The sequence below is a fragment of the Erithacus rubecula genome (assembly GCF_903797595.1).
Source record: "Erithacus rubecula genome assembly, chromosome: 2".
NCBI lineage: Eukaryota > Metazoa > Chordata > Aves > Passeriformes > Muscicapidae > Erithacus > Erithacus rubecula.
The window spans coordinates 3,332,661-3,348,344 of record NC_136685.1 but is presented as its reverse complement, the minus strand read 5'-3'; the positions used below and the strand labels follow the sequence as shown (position 1 = coordinate 3,348,344).

At 43.0% G+C, this 15,684-nt stretch overlaps 1 protein-coding gene across 1 annotated transcript in view; it reads right to left on the bottom strand.

The window, feature by feature from the left end:
* PKHD1 (PKHD1 ciliary IPT domain containing fibrocystin/polyductin) overlaps positions 1 to 15,684 on the bottom strand; it is a gene marked incomplete at its 3' end in the record, with an annotated part of 229,888 nt that overhangs the window by 199,410 nt on the left and 14,794 nt on the right. Inside the window, exons 13-26 of the mRNA XM_079298284.1 lie at positions 15,066 to 15,161; positions 13,156 to 13,291; positions 12,206 to 12,320; positions 11,123 to 11,398; positions 10,580 to 10,666; positions 9,903 to 9,996; positions 9,310 to 9,452; positions 8,545 to 8,675; positions 7,551 to 7,735; positions 6,932 to 7,070; positions 4,780 to 4,934; positions 3,099 to 3,283; positions 2,010 to 2,132; positions 399 to 504 (exon numbers count right to left, since the gene is read on the bottom strand). Of these exons, the coding sequence (XP_079154410.1) occupies positions 399 to 504; positions 2,010 to 2,132; positions 3,099 to 3,283; positions 4,780 to 4,934; positions 6,932 to 7,070; positions 7,551 to 7,735; positions 8,545 to 8,675; positions 9,310 to 9,452; positions 9,903 to 9,996; positions 10,580 to 10,666; positions 11,123 to 11,398; positions 12,206 to 12,320; positions 13,156 to 13,291; positions 15,066 to 15,161 (1,971 nt within the window). The remainder of the gene's footprint in view (positions 1 to 398; positions 505 to 2,009; positions 2,133 to 3,098; positions 3,284 to 4,779; positions 4,935 to 6,931; positions 7,071 to 7,550; positions 7,736 to 8,544; positions 8,676 to 9,309; positions 9,453 to 9,902; positions 9,997 to 10,579; positions 10,667 to 11,122; positions 11,399 to 12,205; positions 12,321 to 13,155; positions 13,292 to 15,065; positions 15,162 to 15,684) is intronic.

The window sequence follows — 15,684 nt, the reverse complement described above, 5'->3', positions numbered from 1 at the left end:
TCCTAATATCTATTCCAAACTTCTCCTGATCCACACTAAGGCCATTTCCTATCATCCTATTTCTTCATCCCTGGAAGAAGAAGCTAAGCCCCACATGGCTGCCTCTCCTGCCAGGAGTTTTGGAGAGTGAAGAGATCACCCTGCACCTCCTTTTCTCCAGGCTCAGCCTCCCCAATTGTTCCTCCTCAGAGCAGTTTTCCAGACCCCTCCCAGTCCCACTGCCCTTCTCAGGATTGTACACTCAGCATGTCTGGAACTGGAGCTGATCAAAAGTGACCCATAAAAGTGCAGTTTCCACAAAATCAAAAATTTACAAAAGGCTACACAAATACATTAAATCACCAGCACCTGGCAGATCTTTCTCACAGAATTTTTGTTCAGACACCAGGCCCTGTTACCTGTTGAGTACTCCACATCTCTGACTATGGGTGTCAATTCCTGGCTGAACTGGAAAGAACACGAGCCAGAACAGTTGGCAAGGACATCATTCACCATCACCACCACCTGGGGACAGACCAGAGGGTTACCTTAAAGCTGGTCAGGAAACAGAGGGGTTTTCTAGAGCTACAAGTGACTGACAGATGCTAGCAGCCAGCCTGAGCTACTGAGAGCACTCAGTGCTAGGACAGGACACAAGCAGAGAGAACTTCACCCTGCTGCAAATTCAAATAGCAAATTGCTAGGGCTAATCCAAGCCACAGCAGAGCACAGCTTTGGATGCTGCATCTCCCACCATCCTGGAACCCTCAAACTCCTGTTCTTCCACTCATCCATTGAAGATTGCTCTTGCCTTCCCCCATTTCTTCCAACTTTGCCTTGGGAATAAATTTATTACGTTTAAAGCACCCTGGAAGACTAATTAAAATGAAACCCACAATGTGTCTTCTCAACATGTAGCCCTCAATTTCATTTTTTGCCCCTTGTTCACGCTGAAGGAAAAAACTTGGGCTGTGACTTTGATCATCTAAAAGAGATATCAAGAAATATCCCTCCTGAGATCTTGATATTTTTGAAGATTAAATTGGCAAAGGATAGGACAAAGAAGAGCCCCTCTTAATCTCTCTCCAGGTGTTAAAGGTCTGCCAGGAGACTACACCAATATCTGCAAAAAGCAAAGCATCCCAAAGAAATGCATGGAGCACAGAGTTGCAAAGTAGATATTAGAGGGACACTTTTACACTGTCAGAATAAAGCTCCAAAAATGACCAGAAAATCTGTTTGCTGCTGCTGCTCTTGTTTCACTTGGGCCATTTGAGGATTTGTGCAGCATGGATGGAAAAGATGTCATAGGTCGCTGAGCCACCAGAAAAAGAGCAATTCTCATGGCTGGGAAACAGGCTCATGAAAAGGGCAGGATGACTTGGCCCCAGATGTTGCACAGCTGGGCTTGAAGCACATCCAGCATCACCCTGTTATGGCCACAGTGCCTGTGAGTCTGCAGGAAACAAAGCCAGCAATTGCCACCACTCTGCAACGTCTGAGAGCAGAGCTGGAAACACATTTGTCCATCCAGCAGACTGGAATGATTTCTCCTTCAGCCTGGAGCTCTCCTGTGTCTCTCTTCCCTCTTGGGGAATTGAGATCCAGAGAGGTTCAGGCCTTGCCTAACTCACAGATGAGTATCCCAGCCACCAACTCATTTATTTTGCCCATCAGTGTAACACAGTGTTGCAGATGAATTGCATAATTCCCAGTTTGGTGTCCAGCCCCACAGGACCCACCAAGGGTGGGAGTTAAGAGATTTTCATCCCTTGGTCACTGCATCAAAAAAAAAAAAAAAAAAAATCACCTTCCATCACCCCATGATCACCATTCTCCCCACCTGCAACAGCTCTTGGAGGAAAGTCCTGCTCCACATGCCAGGCAGCAAAATATGAGAAATTTATGGCACAGGACATCAGATTCCTGAAAGGATTTATTGGCAGAACAAGGTGCCCAAATACCTGTGAGGCTCCTGGAGCTACACAGCCCTGCTGGATCAGTGAAAAGTGTAGAAAACATCAACTCACCTGTGTTTGGTTATGGAGGGTGGCAAGCATGTCCCCAAATATTGGTCCAATAAACACACCCCCATCATAAACCACACGAGTAGAAACACTTGGCTTCAGGCCAGTGAGGTTTTCAGAAGAGACCTGGGAAAGATCAAGGAATTCAAGTTTCTCATCCTTTTCTGCCCTGTGGTTTTGAATCAAAACAGAATCTTTACAAGCAGATAACTCCTGAAAACTCCTCATCCTTCTTCCATGAATCATATCCCCACCTCTAAATCTTCATTACTCAAAGTTTCAAAATACCTCCCCATTCCCACCTACACCTTGCAGGTATAGAGATGATAAAGAAATTCAGGAGTCAGGTTTGTAAATAAGCTTCTAATTCCCAATAATATAATTTAGATTTAGGCATGGAAAGATCTCAAAGACATGACTTTATGTGGAACATAAAGCCCTGTGCATGAGCTGAAGATGCAACTCAAGCATTTTTCACCCTCCAGGCCAACATCTTCATCTAGAATTTGTTGAAAATAACATCACACTTTTAGGAGCTGAATATCCAAGGAAAATATGTTTCCTTTTGAGGTAGGAAGCATCTCAGTCTGAGTCCTTACCCTAAAAGACCCTTCTGCTTGAAGCAAAACTAACATGACAGGTCTTGGGATGGGAGAGTGTAAAGTGAACCTTCACCTGACAGTTATGAGGACCAGATAAGAAACCAGACAAAACAGTTTTTAGAAAAATACTTTCTTGGCAAATAAATGATGCCACAAATTTGTGATGTGCTTCAGTCACTAAGAAACAGTAATGTAGATATAATGAAGATATAGTGTAAATTTCATTTCAATATACCAGCCCCTTTCCTGTGCAGAAATTATACTCAGAAATCCTGAGTGAATCACAGACTTGATATAATTTCTTCTCCTAAAACTGTTGTGTTTTTTCCATCATTTGATCTGGAATTTGCTTTAGACACTATTCCAAATAGGAATATTGCCTAAATTTCCACGGTGTCTTCATAAAAAAAAATATTGTGAGAGTGAATCAGCCAAGACCAAAGACATAAACGGGGATCAAAGTGGGGATTAGTAAAAAAAATTACTGTACACTGATAACATTGGGCAGGTCCCCAGCTGTTTTTTCCCAAGTCAGTGTCCAGACACTTTCATGGCACGAACTGGAGTCTCTGGTCACAGTGAAGTCACTGGTGTTGAAGAAGGGAGATGTAAAATTATCCACATTGTCCTGCAGAAGCCTGCGGAGCTGGGGGCCCGAGATGTGCACTGAAACATCTGCAAAAGACATCAGGGAGCAGTGGATGTCTCCATTTCCAGGAGAGCACATCTGCCTGCTCCTAGGAAAGGAAGGGTTTCTCTATTACTGCTGTTAGGGTTCAAAACTCTGCCCTTGCCAAAAGAGTGAAATTTATTGTACTTTAAACATCAAAAAATCACAGAATTATAGAATAGAAACATAGAAGGATTTGAGCTGGGAAGGACCTTTAAAGGTCATCTAATCCCAGCAATGAACCCTAGACCAGGCTGCTCATAGCCCCATCCTGCCTGACCTCAAGTGTTTCCAGGGATGGGGCATCCATCACCTGTCTGGGCAACTTCTGTGTGTTGAGTTATGTGGCCAGAAATGTGTATTCTGTCACCATTTGGGGCAGTGCCCCTGGTCTCCTGGCACATATTCTCTGCTAATGGGCCATCTTTAAACCAGCTGGGCAATCATCTTTATCTTCCCACAGCCCATCCTCCCTCCAGGAGATATCTCCTGTTCATGGCCACTGAGTCCCAGTGCATGGCTGATAAAATTCCATCATCCCACTGGGAGATGCTCCAGCCAGGGCAGGAGCCAAGCCTTTCCTACCTAGAGAAAAACTGAGATTTGGAACACCAGAGCAGCCTTTCCACTGGATTCCAGAGGAAAACTGGACCTTCCCACATCATCCCTGCACCTTCAGATGAAACTGCACCTTCTCCAGGAGCACTGCTCCAGCTGAACCACATCTGCCCCTGCAGGAGGATGCAGCCACCATGGAATGGGACTGTGCCACCACCCTGACTGACTGACTGTGTCAGCTTGGATTCTGACTCTGGCAGGGTTTGGGATTGTTCTTTGTAATACTGTATTTCTATTTTAATTTTCCTATTAAAGAACTGTTATTCCTAATTCCCATATTTTTGCCTGAGAGCCCCTTAATTTCAAAATTATAATAATAATTTGGTGGGAGGGGCTTTACATTCTGCATTTCAAAGAGAAGCTTCATCCTTTATGGGCAGACACCTGTCCTTCAAACCAGGACAGAACTCTGCCACTGTTTCCCTGTCGTTGGATACTGCTGAGAGCCAGGGAAGCAGCTTGGATTTCTCAGGCTGCTCAAGGAAAACATAAGATAACAATGATTATGCACCTGCAGGGTGTGTAAGAGACGTGATATTTTCATGGAAGCATCTTTTACCAGGGGTGTCACCTCCCTTGCACCAATGAAATCACTTCTATCCTTGCTACTACTAACAACTCTATAAAAGTGTAGTGATTCTTTAAATAAATGGGCTTTTTGCTTCTCCATTGCACAAAGGAACTTTATTGCCACTCCCATAGCCCAAATGCAACATTTCCCCAACCTCATCATAAAAAATTTATTCCTTACATCTAATCTGAAGATCGGCACTGCTATTTAATAACAAACCTGGCCTTGAGCACACCCAGGGATGGGGCAGCCAAACTTTATTCTTCCCTTGGTTTCCTGCTCAGGAATTCCAGGCCCTGCATCTCCCCTTACCTGGTATCACAGTGCTGCCCAAGTGGATGTGGAAGGTTCCTCCAAGAGGTGGGGATGACCTCTGCAGCCTCTGGATGGTGAGGCTGACTCTGACATCCTCCGTGGAGACATGCAGGTGCCCATGTTCCTGAGAGCCCTCCCCAAGCACTGCACCTCTGTGGGACAGACAGGGGGTCACAGGAAGGCAGCAGCTCTGGGGACCCACACTCCTGACACCCCCAGGTGAGCCAACAGCTGAGGGACCTATGGGAACAACACTCCTGAAGGATCTAAAGGGAGGATGATCAGACCTCACAAAAACAAAACAAAACAAAACAAAACAAAACAAAACAAAAAAAACCCAAACCAAAATCTAAACAAACCACAGCACCAAAACCTGGATATTCTCATTTTCTAACTTCTTATCACTCTCTGCAGTTCTCTGAAAGGTGGGTGTAGTCAGGTGGGGTTGGTCTCTTACTCCAGTCAACAATCAACAGAACCAAGCTTAAAGCTGCACCAAGGGAAATATAACTGGATATTAGGAAGAAGTTTTTCACAAAAAATAAATAATAATGAAGTTTTGGAATGCTTTGCATAGGGAAGTGGTGGAGTCACCATCCCTGGATGTGTCTAAAAACAAATGGGGGTTGTGGCACTCGGTGCTGTGATTTAGTTGAGGTGTTGGGCTGGGTTGGACTTTATGATCTTGAAGGTCTCCTCCAACCTTGTGACTCTGTGAATTATGCAGGCAATGCACACAGCAGAATATTATGGAAAATTACCTTTTTTATTTTATTATAGAAGAAACAATTTATTCACTGTCAAGCACCAGGGAGTGTTACCCTAATACTGGTATTTCAAGATAACCAGCCCAGTGCAGCCTGGACAACACCTGCAGCAGCAAAGCAAAAATATTTCCTGCTTCACACTCAATCTCCTTGAGCCCATGGAAATCTCAAATCCCCTGAATTACAATGAGATTTCATATTGAACCATCATTTAGGTTGGAAAAGACCCCTAAGATCAAGCCCAGCCTTTAACCCAGCATTACCAGGCCCATCATTAAACCATTCTCCCAGACACCACATCTCCACCAGAGTAATTTGAGTTCACCCAAAGTCCAGTTTCTAAAAGTTAAAATACTTTTCTCCTTCACCACTAAAATTCCCGTGTTTCAAAGGAAAAGGAGCCTCACTGTGGTACAATGATGCCACCGTGTGTTGTGTCTGGATAACAAGTGACTTCTGCAGAGCAAATGCCCACTAAACAAAACCAAAAAGGGTCACTGAGCCCTTTGTACAGCTGGTAACAAGATCTGAGCCAATATTCCTGTTCTGACAGGAGTAGGATTGTATTGGATTAAATCACAGCCAGTGTTCAGCAAAGAGAAAGGGCCAGGTTTATTTTGAGGATGTCCAAAGACAGTGCTCAGCCCACCCATTTTTTAAACCTTGTGCTGATTCCTGTTTTCCTCTGATTGCTTCCTCTGTGAGGTGGAAAAGCCCACCTGTGCCAAGCACCATTTTTTGTCCTGGTGAGAGGTGCTGTGATCAAATCATCTCTTAATCGTTGTTTTTATTAGCTAAACAGGTGGAGCTTCTAAATCTTCCTCTCCAGAGATTTTCCTCAGCTCCATAACGATATTCATGGCATATTTTTTCCCATTTTTTCTAAATTTATTAGAAAAACACAGCCACCAGTGTTATTTGCAGCATTCCAATGTCAGTGTCAGTTTACTCCACATGGGAGTAAAAATCTTCCCTCTTCCTATTATTTTCACCTCTGGTTACACACCTCAGCCACCACAAATGCCCCCAGCATTCCTCATTCATATCCTTGGTGGTTTATATTCATGTATTATATTTCAATCAGTTGGATGAAATCCAACTTGCACAGGACTTATTTTCTGCCAGAAAATTTTAATATTGCAGTCTCTGACCTAGTTATAGTTCATGGCTCTGATTGCTCTGTCATTGTTGGGAGGAACAGAAACCTCATCTCAGCAGATGAAGCCATCTCACACCTTGGTGACCCACGGATATCTGACACCCCAAATTATGTCAAACTCCTTGAGCACCTCTTGTTTTCAGCAGCTGAACCCAGCTCCAGGTACACTGGGGGAAGTGAGAGATGTTAGAGGGCACTGAGATGAGCTGGTCACTGTCCCTACCTTGGAGAAAGGAGGGGCAGACTGGCCCCACAGCCAGAAATCCTCCAGGATATATTGTAGGTGGGAGGAGACCCCTCCACTGACACTGCTTCAATTATCCTGCCCCCTGGCCTGGGGGGTTTGGGGTCTCTCTGAGAAACTGAAATAAAAACCACAAACTTCCATTAGAGAGAGGAGAGCAGAGGTGGGTATGCCCAGGGTATTGTCATTTCAAAAATAGAAACACTTGCTTGGGTTTTTTTAAGTTATATTTCATAAAATCATTAAGATTTGAAAAGTCCTCCAAGTTCACAAAGTCCAACTATTCTGCACTGCCCAGTCCATCACTAACCCATGTCCCCAAGTCCCACATCTACACATTTCTGAACCTTGCCAGGGATGGTGATTTCACCACAGCCCATTCCATTTGAAGAACATTTTCAAATAAACCAAGAATATTGATATTTTGGCAATTCCTTCTCAATTGCTGTCACAAAAGAAAATAAATATAAGTTCAAGAAAAAATATATTTTTGTGCCTGTTGTGAAATTTCCCTTTGAAAATATTTCACCAAGTTTTAGTGTTATAGATTTAACAGAATATCCTGAGTGGAAAAAAAGCCCAAAAGAGATGACTTTACCAATCACAGCTCTGTCAGCAATGATGAGCTCATCAAGATAAAATGATCCAGGTGTTTCCTTTTGCAGCACAGGGCTCTGCATGTCTATCTGATCCACAAATACTGGGGAATTGCCTGGGAGGTCCTGGAGAAGCACAGAGACATTCACACACTTCTTCCAGAGGTTGGTGCAGGTGAATCTCCAGCTGGAAGACACCAAGATCAGGACAATAAACAAATTTGAGGTGATCATGAAGATTTCAGGTAATATCAGGACCTGGTTTTGTTACTACTGGTATTTAGCACAAGACACATGCTCAGTGGTTTGTGATTATTCACCATGTCCTTGTTGGGTTCCCCAGAGTGAGAAATGAGGATTTAGATCTCTGCTTATGTTCTCCCCTCTGAATCTATAGACTGGGATGTGGGAATAATTACACCTGGGGTTTTTTGTTGTGGTTTTTTTGGTTTTTTGGTTGTTTTTTTTTTTTTGGCAAAATACCACAACAGCATCAGTGACCTCAACGAGAGTCAATCCAGAATCCAACCTCTCTACTCTCTTCAAGTTCTTCAGACACTTCTGATTTTTTTAAGTCTACCTGCCCTAAGTTTTATGTCTCTTACTAAATGTTTTCTACTCATGGAATTTTAAGTGAATAAAGAAAATCAAAAGTTACACCAATTTTCAAAGCTTTCAAAGGGTAGAGTTAAAAAACAAGCAATTCTCTCTCTCACTGCAAAAATCAGCTGGGAAAGAAATTGGGGAATTTATGTTCTCAAAAATCTTCAAGTATATCTGTGTGCCACTGAGGTGAGATAGGGAAATTTACTCATTAAATCCTCAAAAAAACCCATAGAAACACATTCCAGCAATGTCTCTGTAAGGACAGAGCTTTTGACAGATTACTCCAACTAACAAATTGTTCCTGTATAAATAAAAACTTCCCTCAGTTTTCCTACTGCACTTTCTTAATATGGAAAATATAATCTCTGATAATTGAAATTGTCTGGATACCTCTTAGAGTCAGTTTCATTGAAGTCCCACTGGCAGGTGAGGTTTCTCCTCACTGGACATAAAGACACATTAGTGTAGGACACTGAGAGATGAAGAATGTTGCTCAAATGTCCTTTATGTGCAAAACACACCTGCAAAAGTGGGGGAAAGATCTTCACAAATCAAAACACATGTAATTTGTATAACAGGGAAGATAAAGGAAAATATTCTGTTTCAGTTCTGGTTTAACACTGGGTTTTTTAGCCTGGAGAAGAAAATATTGTGGGGATATCTTAAAGCCTCTTCCAGTGCCTAAAGGGGCTCCTAGAGAGCTGGAGATGGAGAAAGAGCTGTAGAAGAGTTTTGGCACCCAGGTGTGCCACAGCATGGCATCAAACCAGCCCCTGGGGCTTCCCTGAAATTTTGTGTTTATTCCTGCCAAAAGTAGGAGAAGATGAGCAGAAAAGTGATCAATAATGGAGCACCAAACAATAAAGGATTTTTCCTTTTGCCAAGAAATGGTTATCCTTGTCCCTTCCACCTTTCTCCAGCACCATCCCACTTTTTCCTTTCCCACAGCAAGGATTAGTATCCCAAAGAACAATTAACAGCCAAATGTGTTAAACACCATCTACATCTCAGAGATCCAAAACCACCCTCAAACCAAATAAAAGCTGCTTGGTAGGTTTGGGGGAATTGCAAGCTGACCAGATGAATTTATGTTGTTTATTAGGCTCTGAGAATTCAGTGCCCAGAGCAAGCTGCTCCTCCAGAGCAGCCACTCACATGTGAGTATTTAGTAAGGTCATATCTTGGTAGTGTTGATGGGGAAGTTTTCACCAGCTGGCTTGGTCTGTGGACACTGAATCTCCCACAGAAAGGCTCTGTTCCACTGACAATGTGTCCTGTGGTGATGATGTTCTTCATATCTGACAGATATTTTTAAAAAAGAAAAAAAGAGGAAATGAGAGATTTGAAAGTGATTCAGAAGACACCAGTACAGTCAATATTTGTGAAAACACAACAAGAGGGTGTCCAGAGACTGTCAAACAGTTCCACTCTAAGAATTCTCCTGCCAGAGTTCAAGATGAGTTTGTACAAGACTCTCAGGCACAGATTCCTGGGGTTGTCCTATCCAAGAGTTGGATTTAATGAACCCTGTGGGTCTCTTCCATCTCTGGATATTCTGTTCCTGTGATTATTACATTGATCATGTTGTTAATGCATACACACAATGAATAGATGATAAAAGTGAATATGTACTTATACCCATTAAAAGTCTAAATTGTCTACCAGTAAAAGTTTGAAGAACATTTATGCCATTAAAGTAGATCAATTCTTACAATAGATATTGCTTATTTACCACAGAAATTCCCTACCTTCTTTCTCAAAACCATGGTGAAAAAGGATTTTAGCAGAAGCAGGCTCAGTTTCACATCCTACTGAAAAGAGCTCTTCTATTGCTGCCTGCACCTTTAAAAGAAATTAAGCAAGTGAAAAGTAGTCAGTCACAATCATTTCAGCAGAGAATTTAACACCCACATCATCATTTCATATTTCATCAGCCAGGGATCAGTGGCACAGCAGGCAGCCAATTATTAAAAGAATAGAAATGCTAAATAATAATAAAATTTATCTCAACAGAGTGCAAACTTCCATATCTGACACTTTCAGGGGTGTGGGCCATCCTCAGTCTGCCATGGAGCCATCACTCAGGGTCACTTTAATGATGAGAAATTATCACATCAGGACACTATGGGTCGTTGAAGCAGCCAGAGCCATACAACACACATCAGGCCTTGGAGAAGTCCAAGGATCTGGATCAATGGCAGTCCAAGATATTTGGATGTTGTGATAAGCTTAGAATACACCTAGGAGTAAAATCTCCAGAAGAAAAATCCCATTGTAAGATGCTTTCAGGAAAAAAAAAAAAATAGCCTCCTCATGACAAAATTCATCTCAGCTTCTGGACCAAATCTTAGCTTGTGTCAAGCACCAGAGCCCCACCAATTCCACCCCAGCAGAGGATTTTGTGTCTGTGTTTAATGGCACCTACCTGCTGAGCTGTAGCATTTGTGGGGATCATTCTCAGCGTGTTGTTCCAGGAGATACTGAAATAACCTGTACCAGACACAGTCAGCATCTGGTAAAAAAAGAGAAGCAAATCAATAAATGAAAACAGATGCAAACTGCATGAGACTCACAAACCTCAAACCTGGTATCTGCTACTGAGGAGGATTTTACAGCCAGCACTTTGCCTTTTAACACCTCTGTGAAACAGGGATCCCTTCCAAGAGTCACTTCAGCTACTCTTAAACTTGTCCTACAAGGAGCAGGATTCTTACACTAACAGGAGAACAAGGGATATGTGTCCTGTGCAGCTGCACATGGCCCTTAAAGCTCCTTCCATGCAGGAGTTTCACCATTAGGAAAAAACCCCTCCATCCTTTCTGAGTGTTTACACACACCCACTAACGTGTGCAAAAACCACAGGCAACTCCAGCTCACGATGCTCTTCTCATCAGCTGCCTCAGGAGGCAGAAAACAAGGTGGGAACACACATTTTTTTCACATCTAGCAGCAAGAAGGCAGCACTGACCTGCATTTCTGGAAGATGCAGGGCACGAGCCCGAATCTCGTGCCGCTCAGTGTGGTAGCTGCTCACCACACCAGGGTCCAGCCACGTGTTGTGGATCTGCACTCCAACTCTCATCCCTGTGCTGGGTGTCTGTGCATGCTGCAGTGCTTCCAGGTAGTACCTGGAGCCAGCAGTTAGCTCAAATTTCTGGGATTTTGGCTGCCAAGGTTCACTCCAGTTGTTCACCCAGTTGTCAGCCCACTCTGAATTGCCAGCAGGGAGAGAAGCAATTCTCACCTGTGTGAAGAAGAACCAAATCACAGAAGGGTTTGGGCTGAAAGAGACATCAAAAACCATCTCATTCCACCCCCTGTCATGTGCAGGGACACCTTCCACTATTCCAGGTTGATCCAAGCCTCATCCAGCCTGGCCTTGGGCACTTCCAGGGATTCAGGGGCAGCCACAGCTGCTCTGGGCATCCTGTGCCAGCCCCTCCCCACCCTCACAGGGAACAATTTCCTCCTAATATCTGATATAAACCAACTCTCTTACAGTTTGAAGCCATTAAACCAGTCAGTGACATTTCTCCAGCCTCAAATAGCATTTAGTCCAATGCCACAGCTCCAAAAATCAAAAACAAACAACATATTTGTGTTTATAACTGATAGTCATGGGTTGATGGCTCACAAATTCCTACCTATTATATGGAAAAGAGCCACAATCTCAAAGAATTTTGGTTTAAGGTTCAATACCATAAAGAAGATTATTCCTATGTTCTAGCCTAGCAAGAATAACAGTTCCCCAAATAACTTTTCATGGATGGCTTCAATACAGACAGAAATGTGCTGAACTAACAAAAAAAAAAAAAAATTCTGGAAAAGACACTCTGGTTGCAAGAGTGATTTTTTTATGAGCTATATAATAGATGGGGCCAATGTAAGATATCAAAAATAATCAGAGATTTGACTCTGCAATAGATTCATAAGAGACAATAAACCAATCCACACTGATGAAATTCTTATTTGTTATTTCCTTAATTAAAATCCTTTTAATCCTCATTTTTTATTTTCATTCAATCTCATTTTTCTCTACCAAGAATAATACCTTCTGTTTTGGATCTTGGGACAAACTTAAGTAGAGAGATGCCTGACCATCTGCCTGAATCCAGAAGGTGTAATTGTTGGTCTGAGGAGCCACAAAAAATCCACGGAGTCTGGAGCTGAGCAAAAATAGAACATTCATAATATACAAAAGAATTACAGCAAAAAAAACCTCAAAACAACAAACAGACCATCCCCACACCCCACCTTCACATGTATACTGAGCAACAAGAAAACATCCTTAAACCATTTTAACAAAACAAACCTTGCTATTTAAAGCTGAAGTAACCTCAAAATGACCCAATTTCACACCAAATGTCAATTATGCTTTACAAAAGTTTCAAAGAGGAAAGAAAAAACAGCTCCATGAAACCAAGCATGATTTTCTTGGTGGCCACTTCAGTGCATTTCTTCTCAAAGTCTTAACCCTGAACATGCAGGAAAAAGCCAAAACTACACTCAGAATCAAACAAGAAAAACAGAGAAGTGATAAAAAAATGCAAGAATTCATGCACAGTTTTTCAAGGCCACTCTGAAGAGGCAATGGGAGCCAACACAATTCAGGAATTTATTTATTTATTTATTAGCATTAACTCCACCTTTGCTACCAACATCAGCTGAGAGTTTGCCCCTCCACATCAGGCCAGAGCTCCAGCCCAAAATAGCCTCAAACTGGAGCTCCTTCTACTTCCAGAGCAATTTTTCTTGGTTGTATTTCAGCATATCTAGGCCAGGTAGAGCAGAAATACTGAGGGGAGGCAAAAGAAGGAAAAAATAAAGCACTTCACTGCATATTTTAAGCTTCAAAAGGACCTCAGAGCAAAGGGTTTGCTTTGATTTAGAGGAGCTGTGCAGTGAGGCTCTGCTATAAAGAGCTGTCAGGTGGTTTTGCTACACCTTACACTGCCAAAGGTGATTGCCATGGCTTCTTCTCTTTTTAATATCATTGAGTACCTGAAGGACTTCTCTGCCCCAGACAGAAACCTTACTGGGGAGCTGGCATTAGGTACAAACTGCCATCTGTATCCAGGACCTGCTTCTGTCAGATCAGAGGCATCATCCCACACTTCAAAGAGAAGCCCTCTGTTTCCTAGAAAGTTAAAACAAAAGTATTCTCAGCAGCAGCCAGCAGAAATCCCAGAGCACATGCTGGAATCAGTGCTGTAGGAGGCAGGCCAGAGAGAAAATTTTAATAATAAATTGGTTCTGTTTGTGGGGTATTTTGCAGTCTAAGGCAGAACACAGATCTCGCCATGGGGAATTTGTTTTACCTTGAAATCTTCCACCAGAAATAACAAAACTCTGCAGAGAGAAGAACAGAGCATCCTACCTGCTCACATGTCTGCTGTTGCAGGAAAAGGCACTGAGATGACCTAGAGTTGAAGTTCAGCCTCATTTTATGCACTGAAGTCTCCTGCTGCAATGCTCCACTCAAGGAGTATCTCCAAAAGCCTCTGCAGTACTCCAGTTATCCTTCCTCTAAAAATCATCCATGCCTTTTTCCCCTCATTTTCCACAGTCATGTACACCAGTCTGACCTTCCTCCCACCATCTCCTGTCTGCACATGGTGGGCTGAGCTGCTCCACCTTGGTTTTCCTGGCTACAGAATCACAGAATGGTTTGGAAGGGAATATTCAAGTTTATCCTGTCAAACCTCCCTCCACGAGCAGGCAGATCTCCAACCAGAGCAGGCTGCTCAGAGCTGCACCCAAACTGGCCTTGAATGTTCCCAGGGATGGAGCATCCAGCACCTTTCTGGGCAAACTGTGCCGTGACCTCACCGCCTCATTTAAAAAGAAAAAAACAACTTCCTTAGAAATAATTTAAATAGAATCTAATCTAAAACCATCACCCCCTGTCCTATTACTAATGAAAGTTCCTGTATTGGGTTGCGGTGGCCAGCAATGTGTATTCTGTCCCCATCTGTTAAACCAGCTGGGGCAGTGCCCCTGATCTCCTGGCACATATTCTCTGCTAATGGGCCATCTTTAAACCAGCTGGGCAATCATCTTTATCTTCCCACAGCCCATCCTCCCTCCAGGAGATATCTCCTGTTCATGGCCAGTGAGTCCCAGTGCATGACTGATAAAATTCCATCATCCCACTGGGAGATGCTCCAGCCAGGGGAGGAGCCAAGCCTTTCCTACCCAGACAAAAACTGAGATTTGGAATACCAGAGCAGCCTTTCCACTGGATTCCAGAGGAAAACTGGATCTTTCCACATCATCCCTGCACCTTCAGATGAAACTGCACCTTCTCCAGGAGCACTGCTCCAGCTGAGCCACATCTGCCCCTGCAGGAGGATGCAGCACCATGGAATGGGACTGTGCCACCACCCTGACTGACTGACGGGTGCCAGCTTGGATTCTGACTCTGGCACGGTTTGGGACTGTTCTTTGTAATACTGTATTTCTATTTTAATTTTCCTAGTAAAGAACTGTTATTCCTAATTCCCATATCTTTGCCTGAGAGCCCCTTAATTTCAAAATTATAATAATAATTTGTAGGAGGGGCTTTACATTCTGCATTTCAAAGAGAAGCTTCTGCCTTTATTGGCAGACATCTGTCCTTCAAACCAGGACAGTCCCTAATAAAAATTTAACCCTGTGTTTCTGAAAGCCTTTAGGCACAGGAATTGGCTCTCAGGTCTCCCTGAGCATTCTTTTCTCCAGGCTAGATAACCCCAGCTCTCCCATCAGCCTTTCCTCATAGCAGAAGAAATTTATTTTTAAATTTATTTCTAGCCCACTTCCTTACCACCCAAACAAAACTAACTTGATGTTGAAGCAGACAGTTGCATTCATCATTTCTGCCCCTGCATTTCTGTGTGTGTTGGTTATTTGGACCTTCAGGAACTCCTCACCTGGCTGGGGGGCACCAAGTGTCCTGCCCTTGCCAAGAGGCTCCGTGGTGCATCTGATTTCCTGGGGAGAGACCTGCTTGACTTTACAGGGAACACCTGCAGCAGGGAGAGGAGACAAAAGTGCTGTGGGAGACTTGGAAACAACTGAGCTGCAGCACAAACACATCTCAGAGTCATGGAATGGTGTTAGTGGTTACCTTTTTCTTCTGTCTTCAGTCAGAGTCAGGATTGAAGCACGAGAGATGAAGTTTCGTGTTTGGACTTAGTTGTGTATTAATTCTTATCTATAGTACAGTGAGTTCTACAGCACTTCTAGCCAACAGCTAAAAGTGAAAAAATTCAGGTGTATCTCACTTGTTACAAGGTCTTTTAAGGCCTAGCTGTGCAATTAAAAGCTAACACCTATATCATTTATACTTTTGACTTAATGACTAAACACTTGTGACCCACAGTGCAGGACTTTTTCTCTAATCAATAGCTACTACCTAAAACCAAGAAGAGGAAGGAGGAAGAAGGAGGAAGAATCTAATGCCCAAAACTTCTATTTTGTCTCATACCTATTACAATATTCTAAAACCCCAAATTCAAAACCCTTTACTATGTGCAATTACACACTTCT